The 14,241-nt window shown below is 35.1% G+C and overlaps 3 protein-coding genes across 3 annotated transcripts; 1 reads left to right on the top strand and 2 right to left on the bottom strand.

The window, feature by feature from the left end:
- Nucleotides 1-10: 10 nt before the first annotated feature.
- LOC132707140 (small ribosomal subunit protein uS14) lies at nucleotides 11-637 on the bottom strand. Its single transcript, XM_060678848.1, has 3 exons — nucleotides 477-637; nucleotides 273-372; nucleotides 11-101 (listed from the first exon to the last, which is right to left on the bottom strand). The coding sequence occupies exons 1-3, from the start codon at nucleotides 536-538 to the stop codon at nucleotides 93-95; spliced, it is 171 nt and encodes a 56-aa protein (XP_060534831.1). The 5' UTR covers nucleotides 539-637; the 3' UTR covers nucleotides 11-92.
- Nucleotides 638-919: 282 nt separating this feature from the next.
- Nucleotides 920-4,947, top strand: LOC132699635 (ras-related protein Rab-8A). Its single transcript, XM_060666467.1, has 5 exons — nucleotides 920-1,125; nucleotides 1,471-1,531; nucleotides 1,614-1,959; nucleotides 2,999-3,138; nucleotides 3,280-4,947. Exons 1-4 carry the CDS (start codon nucleotides 1,002-1,004, stop codon nucleotides 3,092-3,094), a joined length of 627 nt encoding a protein of 208 aa, XP_060522450.1. The 5' UTR covers nucleotides 920-1,001; the 3' UTR covers nucleotides 3,095-3,138; nucleotides 3,280-4,947.
- An 8-nt stretch (nucleotides 4,948-4,955) lies between these two features.
- Nucleotides 4,956-13,883, bottom strand: LOC132699628 (N-acetylneuraminate lyase-like). Its single transcript, XM_060666454.1, has 7 exons — nucleotides 13,617-13,883; nucleotides 13,499-13,557; nucleotides 13,254-13,324; nucleotides 11,176-11,490; nucleotides 9,157-9,302; nucleotides 5,295-5,466; nucleotides 4,956-5,240 (listed from the first exon to the last, which is right to left on the bottom strand). The coding sequence occupies exons 1-7, from the start codon at nucleotides 13,620-13,622 to the stop codon at nucleotides 5,098-5,100; spliced, it is 912 nt and encodes a 303-aa protein (XP_060522437.1). The 5' UTR covers nucleotides 13,623-13,883; the 3' UTR covers nucleotides 4,956-5,097.
- Nucleotides 13,884-14,241: the final 358 nt, after the last annotated feature.

The following is a 14,241-nucleotide window of genomic DNA, read 5'->3' as shown; positions in this document are numbered from 1 at the left end:
AAAAATCAAGCCATGATGGAAATGCTTTATTATATTTAAAATTATTTAACAAAAGGTTCCTTACACATGAATATTACATGTCTTTGATGACTTTAATCAAGCTGAAAAAAAAACGAAAAAAAAAATTAGACAAAGCGAGGTCTTTTAATATGGTGTGCATAAATTTTCGATATATTTCTATAAGAAAATGATTTAAATAACATTATGCATATGGTTTCCATGGTGGTTATCAACTTAAGTGGAGAAAAATTTAACTGAACTAAAATCCTTACCTTTTTAAACCCAATGTCTGCGGCATATTCTCTAAAGCATTGACGGCAAAGATTTAAGCCGTATTTACGGATCAGTCCATGCCTGTTTGAACACGCTCGGCTAAAAGATCGTTAAAAAATAGCCATTAGTGACAAAAACCATGTGGCCCTGGTAAATTATAACCTACAGACTACTCCGAAATTTTGTCGATTTAAATGACTTACCAGGATCTCGAACCTTGTCCATATTTACGTGGATGTGAGTACCAGATGTTTTGGAAACCCATTTCTTTTTTGAATGGCTCTTAACAAGTTATTCACAAACACAGGCCACACTCACGCCAAAATTGACATAAAAAGAGGAAAGTTCAACAAACCAAAGACTGAAGTTGAAACGGTTGTAGGCGAACGTCATCCAATGAGAACATTTCGCAGGATCATTCGCCCATTTTTGGCAAAGTCGGTTTTAATTTTTTTTCTTGCTAATTTGTAATGAAATATCATTAATCGATCAAAAGATGCAAGACTGCTATTGCTGTGTGCATTATTACGTATATATAGATTATATAATTCAATTTACAGAACACGAAAAAAATTATAGTTAGGCAACCAAACATGGTTTTCGTGCACTAGGGAATTTTGGTTCTGAAATTAGTGTAATTTGTCAACGTAAAAGGAATATTTCTTTCAAGTCAATCCAAAAAATTGTAGTGAATAAGTATATAATAAGAGGTGTGTTAGTGACAAAAAATGGCAAAAACTTACGATTATTTGTTTAAATTGCTCCTTATCGGTGATTCTGGCGTCGGAAAAACTTGTGTGTTGTTTCGTTTTTCAGAAGATGCTTTTAACACAACGTTTATTTCAACCATAGGTGAGTCAGAGATTTTTGTTGTTTTGGAACAACCTGTAGGTTTCTTTAACCGCTGGAATGAATTTTTTATAATTTAAGCAAGTGTTCTACCGCTTAACTTTATTTCATATATCATCTAAACTCATTGAAAATTATATTCCCTATTTTTTGTTGCCCTTCTGTTCCATTTTTTGTTTTTATAATGCAAGCCCAGTGACTAATCTTTTTTCAACCAAGATGATCTAAACATCTATTAATTATCCTATAATTGCCGCAGTTTAGGTCAACACATCATTTCGGAGTTAGTTTACATAAAAAATTGTTGAGGTGTCGTAAAATTTTAAAGTTGTCAAAACACTTTTCCAGGAATCGATTTTAAAATAAGAACAATTGATTTGGACGGCAAGAAAATTAAGTTGCAAATATGGTAAGTTTTTTGGTTATAGTTTTTACTTATATTTATTATATTTGATATAAAATTGTTGTGGGATAATTAATTTTTTTTTCAGGGATACAGCAGGTCAAGAGAGATTCAGGACCATCACCACCGCATATTATCGGGGTGCTATGGGTATAATGTTAGTGTATGACATAACAAATGAAAAGAGTTTTGACAACATTAAAAATTGGATTAGAAATATTGAAGAGAATGCATCTGCGGATGTAGAAAAGATGTTGCTCGGGAACAAATGTGAACTTGAGCAAAAGAGACAAGTTTCAAAAGAGCGGGGCGAACAGTTAGCAATTGAGTATGGAATAAAATTTATAGAAACTAGTGCAAAAGCAAGTATTCGGGTTGAAGAAGCTTTTTTCACACTAGCTAGAGATATTAAGGCAAAAATGGAGAAGAAACTGGTACGTAATTTTACTGTCTTTTCTACACTTTTTAATTTTCTGCAAGTTTTTGTATTTACAAGTTTATGCCCCTAGGGCAACAATATTTTTGATTACCTAAAAATAATAATTTTAAGTTAAAATAAACACTTGAAGTTGTTAGGATTCCTTGTTTATTTTATTGTACCCACTAATTATATTGTCTGTTCTTTTCTTGCTCTTCATGTATTGGCAGAAGGTAAATACACTTTTTGATTTTGGTGCATGAACTTTTGCCTGAGCTAGCATTTTTTATCATACCAAAAAATGTCCCAATATTTTTACCATATATCTGCATTTGTTTTTATATTTTAGACTTTAAATGAATAACAGTGTGGTTTTGAATGTGATTTTACAGTTACAGAGTTACAGAATTAAATTCAATCATTCCATTGCGAATCATGAATTTGCAAATTTACAACTTGCCTTATAAAATAGGGTTTGTTTGAAAAAGATACTAAACCCTTTGCATGTGGTGATTATTTTATATGGTATATAATGCAGTTTACTTAATTCAGCATGTTCTTAAATAACAAATTCTTTGCTTGTGCTCTCTCGCCTGAATGATTTTAAACAATGAAGTTGAATTTAGCAAGCGAACATCCATTTCGAGTTAGGACTAATTAAGTGGTCTATTGTAACAGGGCGTGTAAGGAGGAAGAAAGAGAAAGAGGGGTGCTTTACGTTGTAATTCTTTCCCACAAAATTTTCCATTTTCATTTTGCTTATAATTGTTCTGTTCCAATGCAAATGTCTAATGGATTTCTTGTTTATTATAATTAAATTAAATGTCATTCTCAATTTGTAACATCCAATTAAGTAAAAAGATAAAGAATTTGAAAAAAATATGGTTATGGTATGTCTTTGAATAGAGAACTGTAAATCCAACATTACTCCAAAAAGTATACAAAATGAAAAATCTTTGTTTCAAATGCGGTATTAATCTTTAGTTGTTGTTGAAACAGAATAATTTTCTATTTATTTGTGGCACATATATTCCATTCTTATATCATTTGTTTAGGAAGCAAGCAATCCTCCTAAAGGTGGACACCAGCTGAGAGCGTCCGAGCCACAAAAGAAACCCACAAGTTGGCTATCAAGATGCACTCTTCTCTGACCATATGTTTTTGTAGACATTTCCCCTCTTTCGTTCCCATTTAGGTGAGTTTCGTATTAACTCAATAAATCCAAAATATTTAATCGATTAAAAATATTTCTAATTCTAACGTAACTTTAAACTGTACTGTACTAGTATACTATGGTATATTGAGTGTATCAATTTGCTATAATTTTGCTTTGCAGGTGTTTTGGATTAAAACCGGACTTATTTGCGCTTCGAAGGACTATTATTGGGGCGGTCGTTTAAATCTATGTAATCATGTGACGTGAACCAACGACCAAGGTGCTCCCCTTTGATTTTTGGTTTCAAACAAATCGTGATATGGTAACTAACTACCAGAAAATTTAGCGCTTTTTTAGCATAATGAAATTGTTGCGCCTGCTTTACCGCTTAACTTAATATGTTCGGGTCCACTTCGGCCCCCCTGAAATTTGTATCATTTAAAATCAGGTAGCAACGTTTAGGGTGATTATTTAGCACAAAGATTTTGTAGTAATCTAAACGTAATATTGGGTGTATGTTATTCCGCGACAATTCGTTGGATTTAGCTATTATGTGTCACGCGTTGCTCGTTTGCAAATTTTCGTTGAAATTTAGATGGTTTTTCTAAATTATTTCGGAAGAAATCTATTTGTGATAGTTGAAATTTGTCCTACCGTACAGATTTTTGATTCTTCCATAGAGACGTTGCCTGTGCGGTTAGATCTATGACCCAAAGAACCGGGTTTAATATATTTGCAACTCGGTCAATTTTACAGTTTTGCTGATTTAGATTTCAAATTATTATTATTTTTCAACGCAATGCTAGGACTATTTTTATTTATTTTTATTATTTCTATAACGATTGTGACCCTTTAATATCACACTTCAATTTCATTCCTTTTTGTAAATGTGGCAAATCAACATTTCTAACAAAATAAAAAACACTATTTACAGAATTGTCAAAATTTGTTTAAATGTCGCGAGTCCATAGGAAAAAAGTTGCAAATATTTTGAAATCCAGAACCACTGATACAAAATTTCGATAAGTTTCTGTCAAGCCGTTGTTGAAATATTCCACTTTTCTGTTTTTTTTTTTGAGCGACCCCCGTATGTTTCTATGAGTTTAAAACAAATACGGGACAAAATAAAATTGTTCGATTGTTTTTTTTTTTGTTGCCCTTTTTAAATCTGTTTCCTTGGAAACCGTCATGACCAGTGAACATAAAAATGTATATAATAACAAACAAATCAACAACTTTTTTTGTCAAAGAAATGTTATTTTTTTACATTCTACATTATATAAAAAACCTAATACTTTTATTTATTTCTGCTTACACACGACGTACCGGTGAAAATTAAATTTCTGTGTATGGCTCTAGAATGGAGATAATATTAATCTAGAACCTGGAAAATATTGGCCGTTTTTAATCATATTCCATAAAACCCAAAATCTTCGATTAGGAGTAATTATATTTTTTTACCGCTCTAAGCTATTAAATTTATACTCGTATATTTCTTCATATTAATATAATTATATTCGTGCACTTTTTCATTTTCAGGCTACTAGATTAAATGACGGCTATGGTAATAGATTCTAAATCGCTTGTGTATATATATATATATTTAAATCCTCTAAATGTACTATTTTCCACTTTGTTACGTGTTAATTTATAACAATTTGTTGAGTGTACAAATTTTTTATATGTTCGACTAGTAAAACGGTGGAGCAATACTGTCGCGTATTCAAATACAGAAAATTGCGGCCCTCAAGAAATTTTGATTCTCGTAAATATCGAATGATATAGACTTTTATACATTTTGTATAAAAAGGGAAACCACACACATTGTTACTTTAAGGTTCTGTAAATAAACAATATTTTAATTTTGTTTCGCTTTTATTGTTTGCAATCACCAACAGCGTCGAGTGGTTTTTATTTGCCATCCTTTATCTTTGGCTCACGTATGCAGGTATGTATCGCTCTTCTGTTCAATAAACACAAACTTTTAGTGCTCCATGTTCAATATTTTAAATAACCCCCCAGCGACAGTCTCATTTCACGCGATTGCTCCTCGCTGAGGTTCTCTAGCGGGGCCCTCGCATGCCCCACGTTTATAGGGCTTACGTAATTCATTGCCACTTTCGTTGTCGGTACCTTGGGACCTGAAAAATCGCGTTAAATAACACCCTGTATACTTTGATAGTGCGGGGAATAACCGAACGATCTGATAATTTTCATGGCGGCTGTTAAATTCTCTTGCAGTCCTTGAGCCTTGGCAACGTCGGACATTTTGACGGCTTCCAGTATGCCAGTGGCGTAGCTCGGAAAAATGTTAATCGACGTCGCTATGGCGGAATCGAACCCCAACGCGAACGCCGGCGCTAACAGCTGTAAATGTAAAGTCCAGCCATAGCAATGGTGCAGTTACGTCATAGTTCATTATAGGATGTCGTAAATTGATTGACACAGAACTTTTGTTTGTTTGTTATGGTTATGGTAGCGATATATGCTGTGTTAACAAGATTGCTTTCGAAAAGTCGTCGGTGAGCGGGGCAAGTTCGTAGCAAATAGCGCGAATCACCTTTTTATTTTAAAAAGAAGGCGCTTCGCGGATTCTTGTCCTAGAGGGACGCAATGTTTTTCTATCGTGCTCCTCCGGACCACTATGGAGCTTTCGCAAAATCGATGTAATTTGATTGTGAATACAGTGTCCTTCATATCTCGTCGAACTTCAAAGTTACGGCACACTTCGGTAAATATTAAAATTTGTACTGGTAATTGCAATTTAAAATTATATTTTTTCAAATATCTTGCGTACACTCTCTCTCGACACAGTTTACGATACCGTTTTCATGTATCGCCAATAATTCACCCACAAAAATTTCTAGGATCTATTAGAATTTTTTGCCCATAAACGACGTACTCTGTATATAATTCCACCAATGTTCGAAATAGAGGATATAGCCCTGGATCTCCTTAGTTTCCTACTTGTATTCTGAAACCATGCAATACGCGGTAATATTAAATGACGTCATCGCGTTTAGATTGAGGACGAGAAATAGTGATTTTCATTTGCATTATTTCAAATATCTCGAACAGCGTGTGTGATAGACGAAAACCGTAAATACAAAAATCGTTGCCCTTGATACGGCCTATAACACGGTTTGAACGGATTAGCCACTGTTTGTACCGCTTTTGATTTACGCTTAATAATTTACTCTCTAAAAGAACAATTTTCAGGGTCTTTTAGATTTTTGTCTATAACTAAAAGACCTTGTACATAATCGAAAAAATGCGTGAAACAGAAGTTATAGCGCCGATCGGATGAATGGCTTTGGAGGAAAAGCTGTTTTTCTGGATGCCAAAATAACCACAAAACAAATTTAATTTAAAAATTAAAAACAATTTAAAGAGTCTAAATGCGGGTCCAGACTTCAACTTCTCTCCCAAATCTGAATAAACAAAAATGTCTTTTTGGCGTATAGTTGGTTAAATGAACTTTTAAGATTCTTAGGGATGGTAAATTGTTCAAGTCGTTTTGTACCAAATCGTTCTCACGTTCTAGAACCGTCTATCGAAGAGAAATGTAAAATTTTCATGGGGTATTGTCACAAAAACAAAGTTTTAAAAAAATTGAAGAATTATTAACAATTACGGGTGGCCCACAAATAAAAATAAAATTAACCGTTGTGACATTTCCGAATGTGAATCTTTACAAGAAAAATGTATTGGCTTTATTCATCAAGGTCATCTTGGAATGGTTAAATGTAGAGCCCGAGCAAAATCTTGTGTTTGGTGGCTAGGATTTTCAACCGAAATAGAAAATTTTGTCAGAAAAGAACCGTTTTCCGAAAGACCCTGGCAAAAAGTAGGTATAGATTTATTTAAACTTGACAGATTGATATTTGATTATAGTGGATTATTTCTCAACATATTTCGATATTTTCAAGCTTCAATCTTTAACAGAAATAAATATTATTACCAACCAAGTATTGTTCGCAAAATTTGAAACTGTTAGACAAATGTGTTAGCAAAATTAAACTAAAATTATATTTAAACATGTGACTAGTAGTCCTTATTTTTCACAGTCCAATGGTTGCGTAGAATCCACCGTTAAGACAGCAAAAAATTTATTAAAAAAGAATAAGGATATGTATTTATCTCTCTTAGCTTATCGCACCACACCCTTAGAAAATGAGTTTAGTCTTCTTAGTAAAATTCGTTCGCATCTCCCAATTTTACCAAAAATTTCAAGTCAAAACGTGGACACGGAACCTGTTTTAAAAGGGGAAGAAAGGTATCGAATTAAAATGTACCGAAATTACAATACCCGACATACGAGGACAGGGCCAAAATTTCCCGGCCTGAATATGAAAGAAACAAAGTAAAGGAAAATAATAATAGTCGCTGGGCTGGACTATAGAGAGGATGATCTATCTGTTGGAATCCACACTCTAAAATGGCAGCTTGTGCAACACCAGCAGTATGGACAGGTGCATTATCGTGCAAAAGACGCACGCCTCTGGTCAGTTTTCCTCGACGTTTTACTCGTACGCAGTCTCGCAATTTATGTAATAATGTTGCGTAACATTTACCAGTGACAGTGGTATTAGTTTCTTTAAAATCTATCAAAAGAATTCCTTCACAATCCCAAAAGATCGTGGCCACCACCTTTCTTGTTGACTGGCAGACTCGGAATTTACTTGGAGGTGCTTCACCCTTACGACGCCACTCCATTGATTCTGTTTTCGATAGAGGGTCATAATAGAGAACCATAGTTTCATCTCCCGTCACAATAGTTTCTATCACAGGCTTCGGTTCCGACCCACACAGTTCCAAAAAAGACCGCGCCCACTCGACACGGCGTTGTTTTTGAATAGCCGAAAGGTTTTTAGGAACCCATCTTGCACTAACCTTATGCATACCTAAATGATCATGTAGGATTCGACGAACACTTGTATTAGAAAGCTTAGGAATTTCTGAGACCTTGAAACGTCGATCACTCAATACCACCTCTTAAACAATCGCAACATCTTCCGTTATGACCTCCACTGGTCGACCAGTTCTTGAATCATCTTCAAGGGATTCCTGTCCCATTCGAAAACGTTTTGCCCATTCTTTCACTACAGAATACGAAGGAGAACTTTGGTCGTACACACCATCCAGCTTTTCTTTCATAATTTTAGGTGCTAACCCTTCTTTTGTCAAAAATTTTATGACTGCTCTATACTCAATTTGCGTTATTTGCGACATTTTTTCAGACACGTCTTGTTCAAAAAGTTGCCAATAAAAAACTATTTGACGCAAGACTTCAGTTTTTTTTTTCGCAGCCTACTAAGATATATATTTAAACGAAGACAAAGTTTTATCGTGATATTGGAGCTGCATCTATGTATGGTAGAATAATACAAAAATTAAGTGAACCAAGGTCTTTTCTAATGGAAACAAACAGCGGGGTTTTCCGTAGAAATGGATGGCGCCTAGTTTTAGTTAGATATTATAATCTTGTTCCAAATAACTCTGAATATCATTCGTGTTTAAACAATGAGTCTTCGTCAGTCATTACGGAATAAATCTTTAGTCTGAACTATCGTATTAATTAACTGTCGCAAAAGTCCCCGACACAACAGTTTCAGATAGCGATTCCTTGATGAAAAATATGAAAAAAACAAAAGTTTTTATAAACATGGGTTCGGAAATGCAGTATTCTCAAGACACAGGGTTTTAAAAGAGGTAAAAAATTAGTAATGTCTAAACAAATATTGCACTCTATTCTGTTGAAATTTGGCAATGTTATTTGGCGTAGTAAGAGGCTACTTTAGCCCTAACGCTGCCTTTTTTTGTAATTTCAATATTTTTTAAGAATCTACGAATACGACTGCTAAAATGTAACTAACTAAACTAACGAACTTTAGCCTTATTCCAACATTTCTGTCCGTACTTTATGTAATCGACGCCACTGGACTTAATAATTTTAATCTATTGGGCTATTAGTCTTTTTTCGGAACATCCTGCGCTTCGCTGGGGTAAAACCCTGCATAAAACGTTAGGTGGTATGGTATTTAAAAGGAATATTACCAAGTCTCCGCCTATGAATACGGTAAACCGACCTCCGGCAGCTTTCAATGCTGCATATCCAGCCGCTAAGTCATTTGACGTAAATTTGATACCCTTTAACGTGGGTAGCTGATTGGTCGACTCTTCCAGGAATTGAGCCATATCGACTAAAAAAATGCGTTTTTAATTAACTCGGGTTAAACGTTGGTTAGTTGATTAATAAAAAAGACAAATATACGGTTATCTTAAATTTGTAGAACGAATGTATTATAGTTTGCACTTAAACCGTTCGTCACAAATTAAATTAGAACAAAAAAATGTTCAGATTTTCACTAATTTAATTTGTGTTAAATGGATTTTCATCAAGTAAAAGCCACCTCAGTCCGATTTTTGAAAGAAGCTGAAAATGGTTTCCTGGCTATTTGGTATTTTAAACTATTGGGTTGTTCGGAAAGTCATTTCGTTTTTTTTGGGGAACATGAAAGACAGTTTTCGTATAATGAATAAATATTTTATTAAATTATATATTGGCCGTTCTGGTCCAACACCTTTTGCCATCTTTCTGGCAGTAACATAATTCCCCTCTCATAAAAGTTTTGGTCCTTGCCGGCAAAAAACTGGTTCAGGTGGTTTTTGACATCTTCATTTGAGGTAAAAGTTTTGCCATCCAAAAAATTTTACAGGGACCGGAACAAATAGTAGTCGGAAGGCGCCAGATCTGGAGAATATAGTGGATGTTGCAGTACGTCCCATTCAAGCTGTAAAAGTTTTTGGCGAGTGACCAAACTTGTGTGAGGTCTCGCATTATCCTGGTGGAACACTACACCCTTCCTGTTGATTAATTCGGGCCTCTTCTCTTTAAGTGAATCATTCAATTTGTCCAGTTGATGACAATAAACTTCTGAATTCATCGTTGTATTGTCCGGCAAAAGCTCAAAAAAAACGATTCCTTTGACATCCCACCAAACGGAGAGCATCACCTTTTTTTGGTGAATGTTGGCTTTTGACACGCTTTGAGCCGGTTCATCTTTTCCGCTCCATGACCTCTTGCGTTTAACATTGTTCTATACAACCCATTTTTCGTCCCCAGTAATAATCCGCTTCAAAAATGGATCATTTTCTTGACGTTTGAGGAGCGCATCACACACGTCAACGCGACGACACAAATTTCGCTCCGTAAGGACATGGGGCACCCACACATCGAGCTTCGAGGTTAAGCCCATGCCTTTCAAATGGCCATAAGCAGTCGAATTCGACAAATTTAATCTCTCACCGATCTCTCGTGTGGTTATTCGCCGACATGCATCAACTAATGCCTTTATCGCATCTTTGTCAGCTTCGACCGGCCTTCCAGACCGTGGTGCATCTTCGACATCAAAATTGCGGGATCGAAATTTTGCAAACCAGTTCTGGCACTGGCGTACTGTTAACACGCCTTCTCCATACACATCCGTCAATTTTTTTCTCGCTTGGACAGCATTTTTACCTTTTCTGAAGTAAAAAAGTAAAATATGACGAAAATGCTGCTTATTGCTCTCCATATTTAAAAGGGCACCAACCAAAAACTACTGCGTAGAATTAATAGAACTTTTTCACACACAAGCCTTGCAATATCAGCTCTCAAGACATATAATGGTTATGCGGCTTAAGTGTGAAGTTGGTTTCGAAAAAACGTAATTAAGTCCTCTGACGGGAAAAAACGAAATGACTTTCCGAACAACCTTATATTATTACGATGCCGAATATATACACAAAACGTTTGGTTGCGCAACGGAGTATATCCCAAATTTATGAAACTAAAAGCCAACAACAACAATCCCGCTGCAAGAAAAGCCCAACTCCAAGGTCAGACACAATAGTCGAAAGAAATACGAAGATATCAATACAAGAAAAGAGATATACATTGGATTTATATGAAGGTAATGCGTTCTGAATTATCTCATAGGCTTAACCCCATAGAATTTGACTTATTCGACAACAGAATCCGAACTGACATATCAAACATTCATTTTCTTATATCTATGAACAGACCATACTCACTATTTACGCCAGTATGTCCGGGATTATGGTAGTACAGTAACGGGGTATTGGGAGCGGCATCGCTGACGTGTTTTAGATAGTTTATCAAATCGCGCGGCTTTTTTGGTTTGAAATAGAGCTCAGGCATGCACAGGATTGAATCTGCTCCTATCTCTTCTGCGTGTTTGGCCAGTTCCAGTACGTCGGGCAGCGGGCAACCACCGACTTGAACCATCAGATGTTGACTGGTATTTTTTACTGTTTCCGACCATGCTTGAGCCAAATCTTTTCGTTCTCGGACCGACAACGAAGTGGCCTCGCCACTGGTGCCATGAACTAAAGAAAAAAGATACCAACACGGTTTTCATTAACGAAATAAATAGCGGTCAAGTATTTTGGCGGAAATATATTTATTAGCTATTACATAAAGTATACTACAAGAACTGTTCGAAAAAAAAATAAAATTCGAGGTCTATTTCTTATCTCTTTGCAAGTATTTTTTGGTTTTTCAGTTAGATTTTAGAAGTCGTATTTGTAGATTTCTAATCAAACAAAAAAGAATAAAGTTACAAAAAAAGGCAGTGGCGTACAACAACAGAATCGAGTGCAATATTTGTATCTGTATCTTGAAAATACTGCATTTTCGGACCCATGTTTATAAAAACTTTTTTTTCAAATTTTTTTGAAATCAATACAATTATTACACTACACTACTTAGACATAATATAGAGAACAGGAAACAAAAAAAGCATACTGGATAGACTTATGCCTAGAGCTTGACAACAATGTGGGGGGGGGGGGGATGCGTACAAGATAGTAATGAAAAAGTTTCACAATTTGGCTCCATATGAACTAAGCCAGGAGAAAAAGGAAGCTATCGCGACCGATGTCTTTCCACGAGCGGAAACCAAACTGTTAGTTGGTGAACCAGAACCTGGAGTAGCACCTTTTACAAAAGACTAACTAAAAAGTGCTACCAACTCCATAAAAAGAGAAAGGGCCCCTGGGTCAGATAAAATACCACCGGAAGCAGTAAAGGAGCTGGCGAGGTTTGCACCCCACAGGATCATAGGCGTAGTAAATCTGTTGTTGCAAAAACAGGAATTTCCAGAGGAGTGGAAGGTCGCTAAACCAGTGTTGATATTAAAAGGGGGCAGGCCTCCAGAACAAACAAGCTCCCACACTCTGCATGACGAACGCTCTTAGCAAATTTACGGAAATACTTATAAGGGACAGACTTATAGTGGAAATCGATCTGAGGGGCGGGCTTCATATGCACCAGGTTGGATTTAGAAAGCGGAAGTCGACGATTGGAGCCCTAGTAGTGGTGCTGAATGAAGCGGACGGGTTTCGCAAGGTATGGTGTGCATTGGTCACATTGGATATAAAAAAATGCTTTCAACTGTGGTAGTCATAAGATAATAATAGAAAAACTATTCAAGTACTTATTAAACCTGATAACAATCTACCTGGCAGATCGAAAGATAAATGTTGATTGTGGCATGGATTTAGAGATGAAGGTACCGCAGGGACCAACCCTATGGAACGTTCTTTATGACGATTTGCTTAGCCTAGAAGTGCAACGATTATAGCATACGCCACCAGCTAACCATAGAACCAACCGAGACGGAGGCTATAATACTAAAAGGAAACGAAGGAGAAATCATATTAACTTCGAACTACTCGGCACACAAATAAATCCCACAAATAGGATTCGTTATCTTGGCATCACAGTAGATGACAAATTTTGGGGGACACATAGACATGGTTATAGCAAAAGCAGAGGACAAAAATGGAAAAATTAAAAATATTGCTACCAATAAAGGCTGATAAAGAATATTAAAATGGATGGATTGTGTGCATCGAGATATAGACTAAAAAAAATATATAATTATTACCAACCATATAGCTGTTATACACTGACATTGATTAAGGACAGTTTTGCATTTTTGAAAATTAAAAATATATTTAAAAATGTTTCAGCTATATTGCTACCATAACCATAAATAACGATTTAAAAACTGTCCCAATGAATACGTTATGGCTAACTACTGGGGTGGTTGTTGGCTATAGCTTTATGGAAAATATACAATACCCACCTAAGATTCCATGGATTCCTGATTCCGATAGATAGTTAGCGTAATTTGGAATTTTCTCTGTATTAATCGATCTAAAACATACAATTGGTCACAGAGATTATCTCTGCGTATCGAAGTCATAGTTGTTAGTATACGATATACAGAAAAAAAAAGTTTTTTTTTAATGAGAATTACAACACTCAATATTTTATTTTTTTATTATAAAATCAACAATGAACAATCCTTTTAGAACAAAATATACTTACGAGTCTTTATCAAATATTGTAAAAACCGGTGCCATGAGCCCTATGAACGTAAAATTAAGCTAAAAACAATAAAATTGCCCAAAAACCATCTCAGAAAATTTTTAAAACTGTCATTTACCAGCATTTTTTAACGTCTATAGTCACTGGCACGTTAATTGCGGTATTAATTTGTTAATAAATATAAGCCGACTAAAACAAGGCGCAAACCAACCAATAATTGTATAACCTTCGCGATATGGCTGAGAAGGAAAGGTTGAACGGATCGAGTGGAAGGGAAGTGAAATCATGAATTCTGAAACGGACTTTGAAAATTTATTCGCAAGTGTGTCACGAACGCGAACGGTGCATATTTTGAAAATTTTAGATTGTGACCTAAAAAAAAATATCAGACCCATCTCAGCCCTTAATATTGATATAACCCGTGCCTAAATCATAATCCGTTTCCTATTTAAATAAGGGATTTTCGAAAAATACCGTTCGAACATATCTTGTCAGAAATTAAACGCTCTACAAAAAAGGGCAGAATATTTTTTTCGATAAATTCAATCCTGTAAAAGTTAGTCAAAGATTAAGTAGCATTCATAAATAAATTCATTGTTTTTATTAATTCTCTCCATCATTTTGAATTATATCTCAACTAAATGCATACAGGTAGGTAATAAAATAGAAAAATATCAAAATTAGGTTCAAAATAATTTATATTATAGCTTATTAATATTAATATTTAGATAATTATTGTCCTT

This window comes from Cylas formicarius, unplaced genomic scaffold (assembly GCF_029955315.1).
Source record: "Cylas formicarius isolate icCylForm1 unplaced genomic scaffold, icCylForm1.1 PGA_scaffold_10__41_contigs__length_53128322, whole genome shotgun sequence".
Classification (NCBI taxonomy): Eukaryota; Metazoa; Arthropoda; class Insecta; order Coleoptera; family Brentidae; genus Cylas; species Cylas formicarius.
This window is presented reverse-complemented; position numbering and strand designations above follow the sequence as displayed.

Excerpts from the sequence above, each read along its gene's own strand:
- LOC132707140 (XM_060678848.1), bottom strand. The coding sequence starts at position 538 with ATGGGTTTCCAAAACATCTGGTACTCACATCCACGTAAATATGGACAA. Across the intron at positions 373-476 it reads GGACAAGGTTCGAGATCCTG|CCGAGCGTGTTCAAACAGGC; the intron begins GTAAGTCATTTA and ends ACGATCTTTTAG.
- LOC132699635 (XM_060666467.1), top strand. The coding sequence starts at position 1,002 with ATGGCAAAAACTTACGATTATTTGTTTAAATTGCTCCTTATCGGTGAT. Across the intron at positions 1,126-1,470 it reads AACGTTTATTTCAACCATAG|GAATCGATTTTAAAATAAGA; the intron begins GTGAGTCAGAGA and ends ACACTTTTCCAG. Across the intron at positions 1,532-1,613 it reads AAAATTAAGTTGCAAATATG|GGATACAGCAGGTCAAGAGA; the intron begins GTAAGTTTTTTG and ends TTTTTTTTTCAG.
- LOC132699628 (XM_060666454.1), bottom strand. Across the intron at positions 13,325-13,498 it reads ACAATATTTGATAAAGACTC|ATCGATTAATACAGAGAAAA; the intron begins GTAAGTATATTT and ends TGTATGTTTTAG. Across the intron at positions 5,467-9,156 it reads TATTCATAGGCGGAGACTTG|CTGTTAGCGCCGGCGTTCGC; the intron begins GTAATATTCCTT and ends TTACATTTACAG.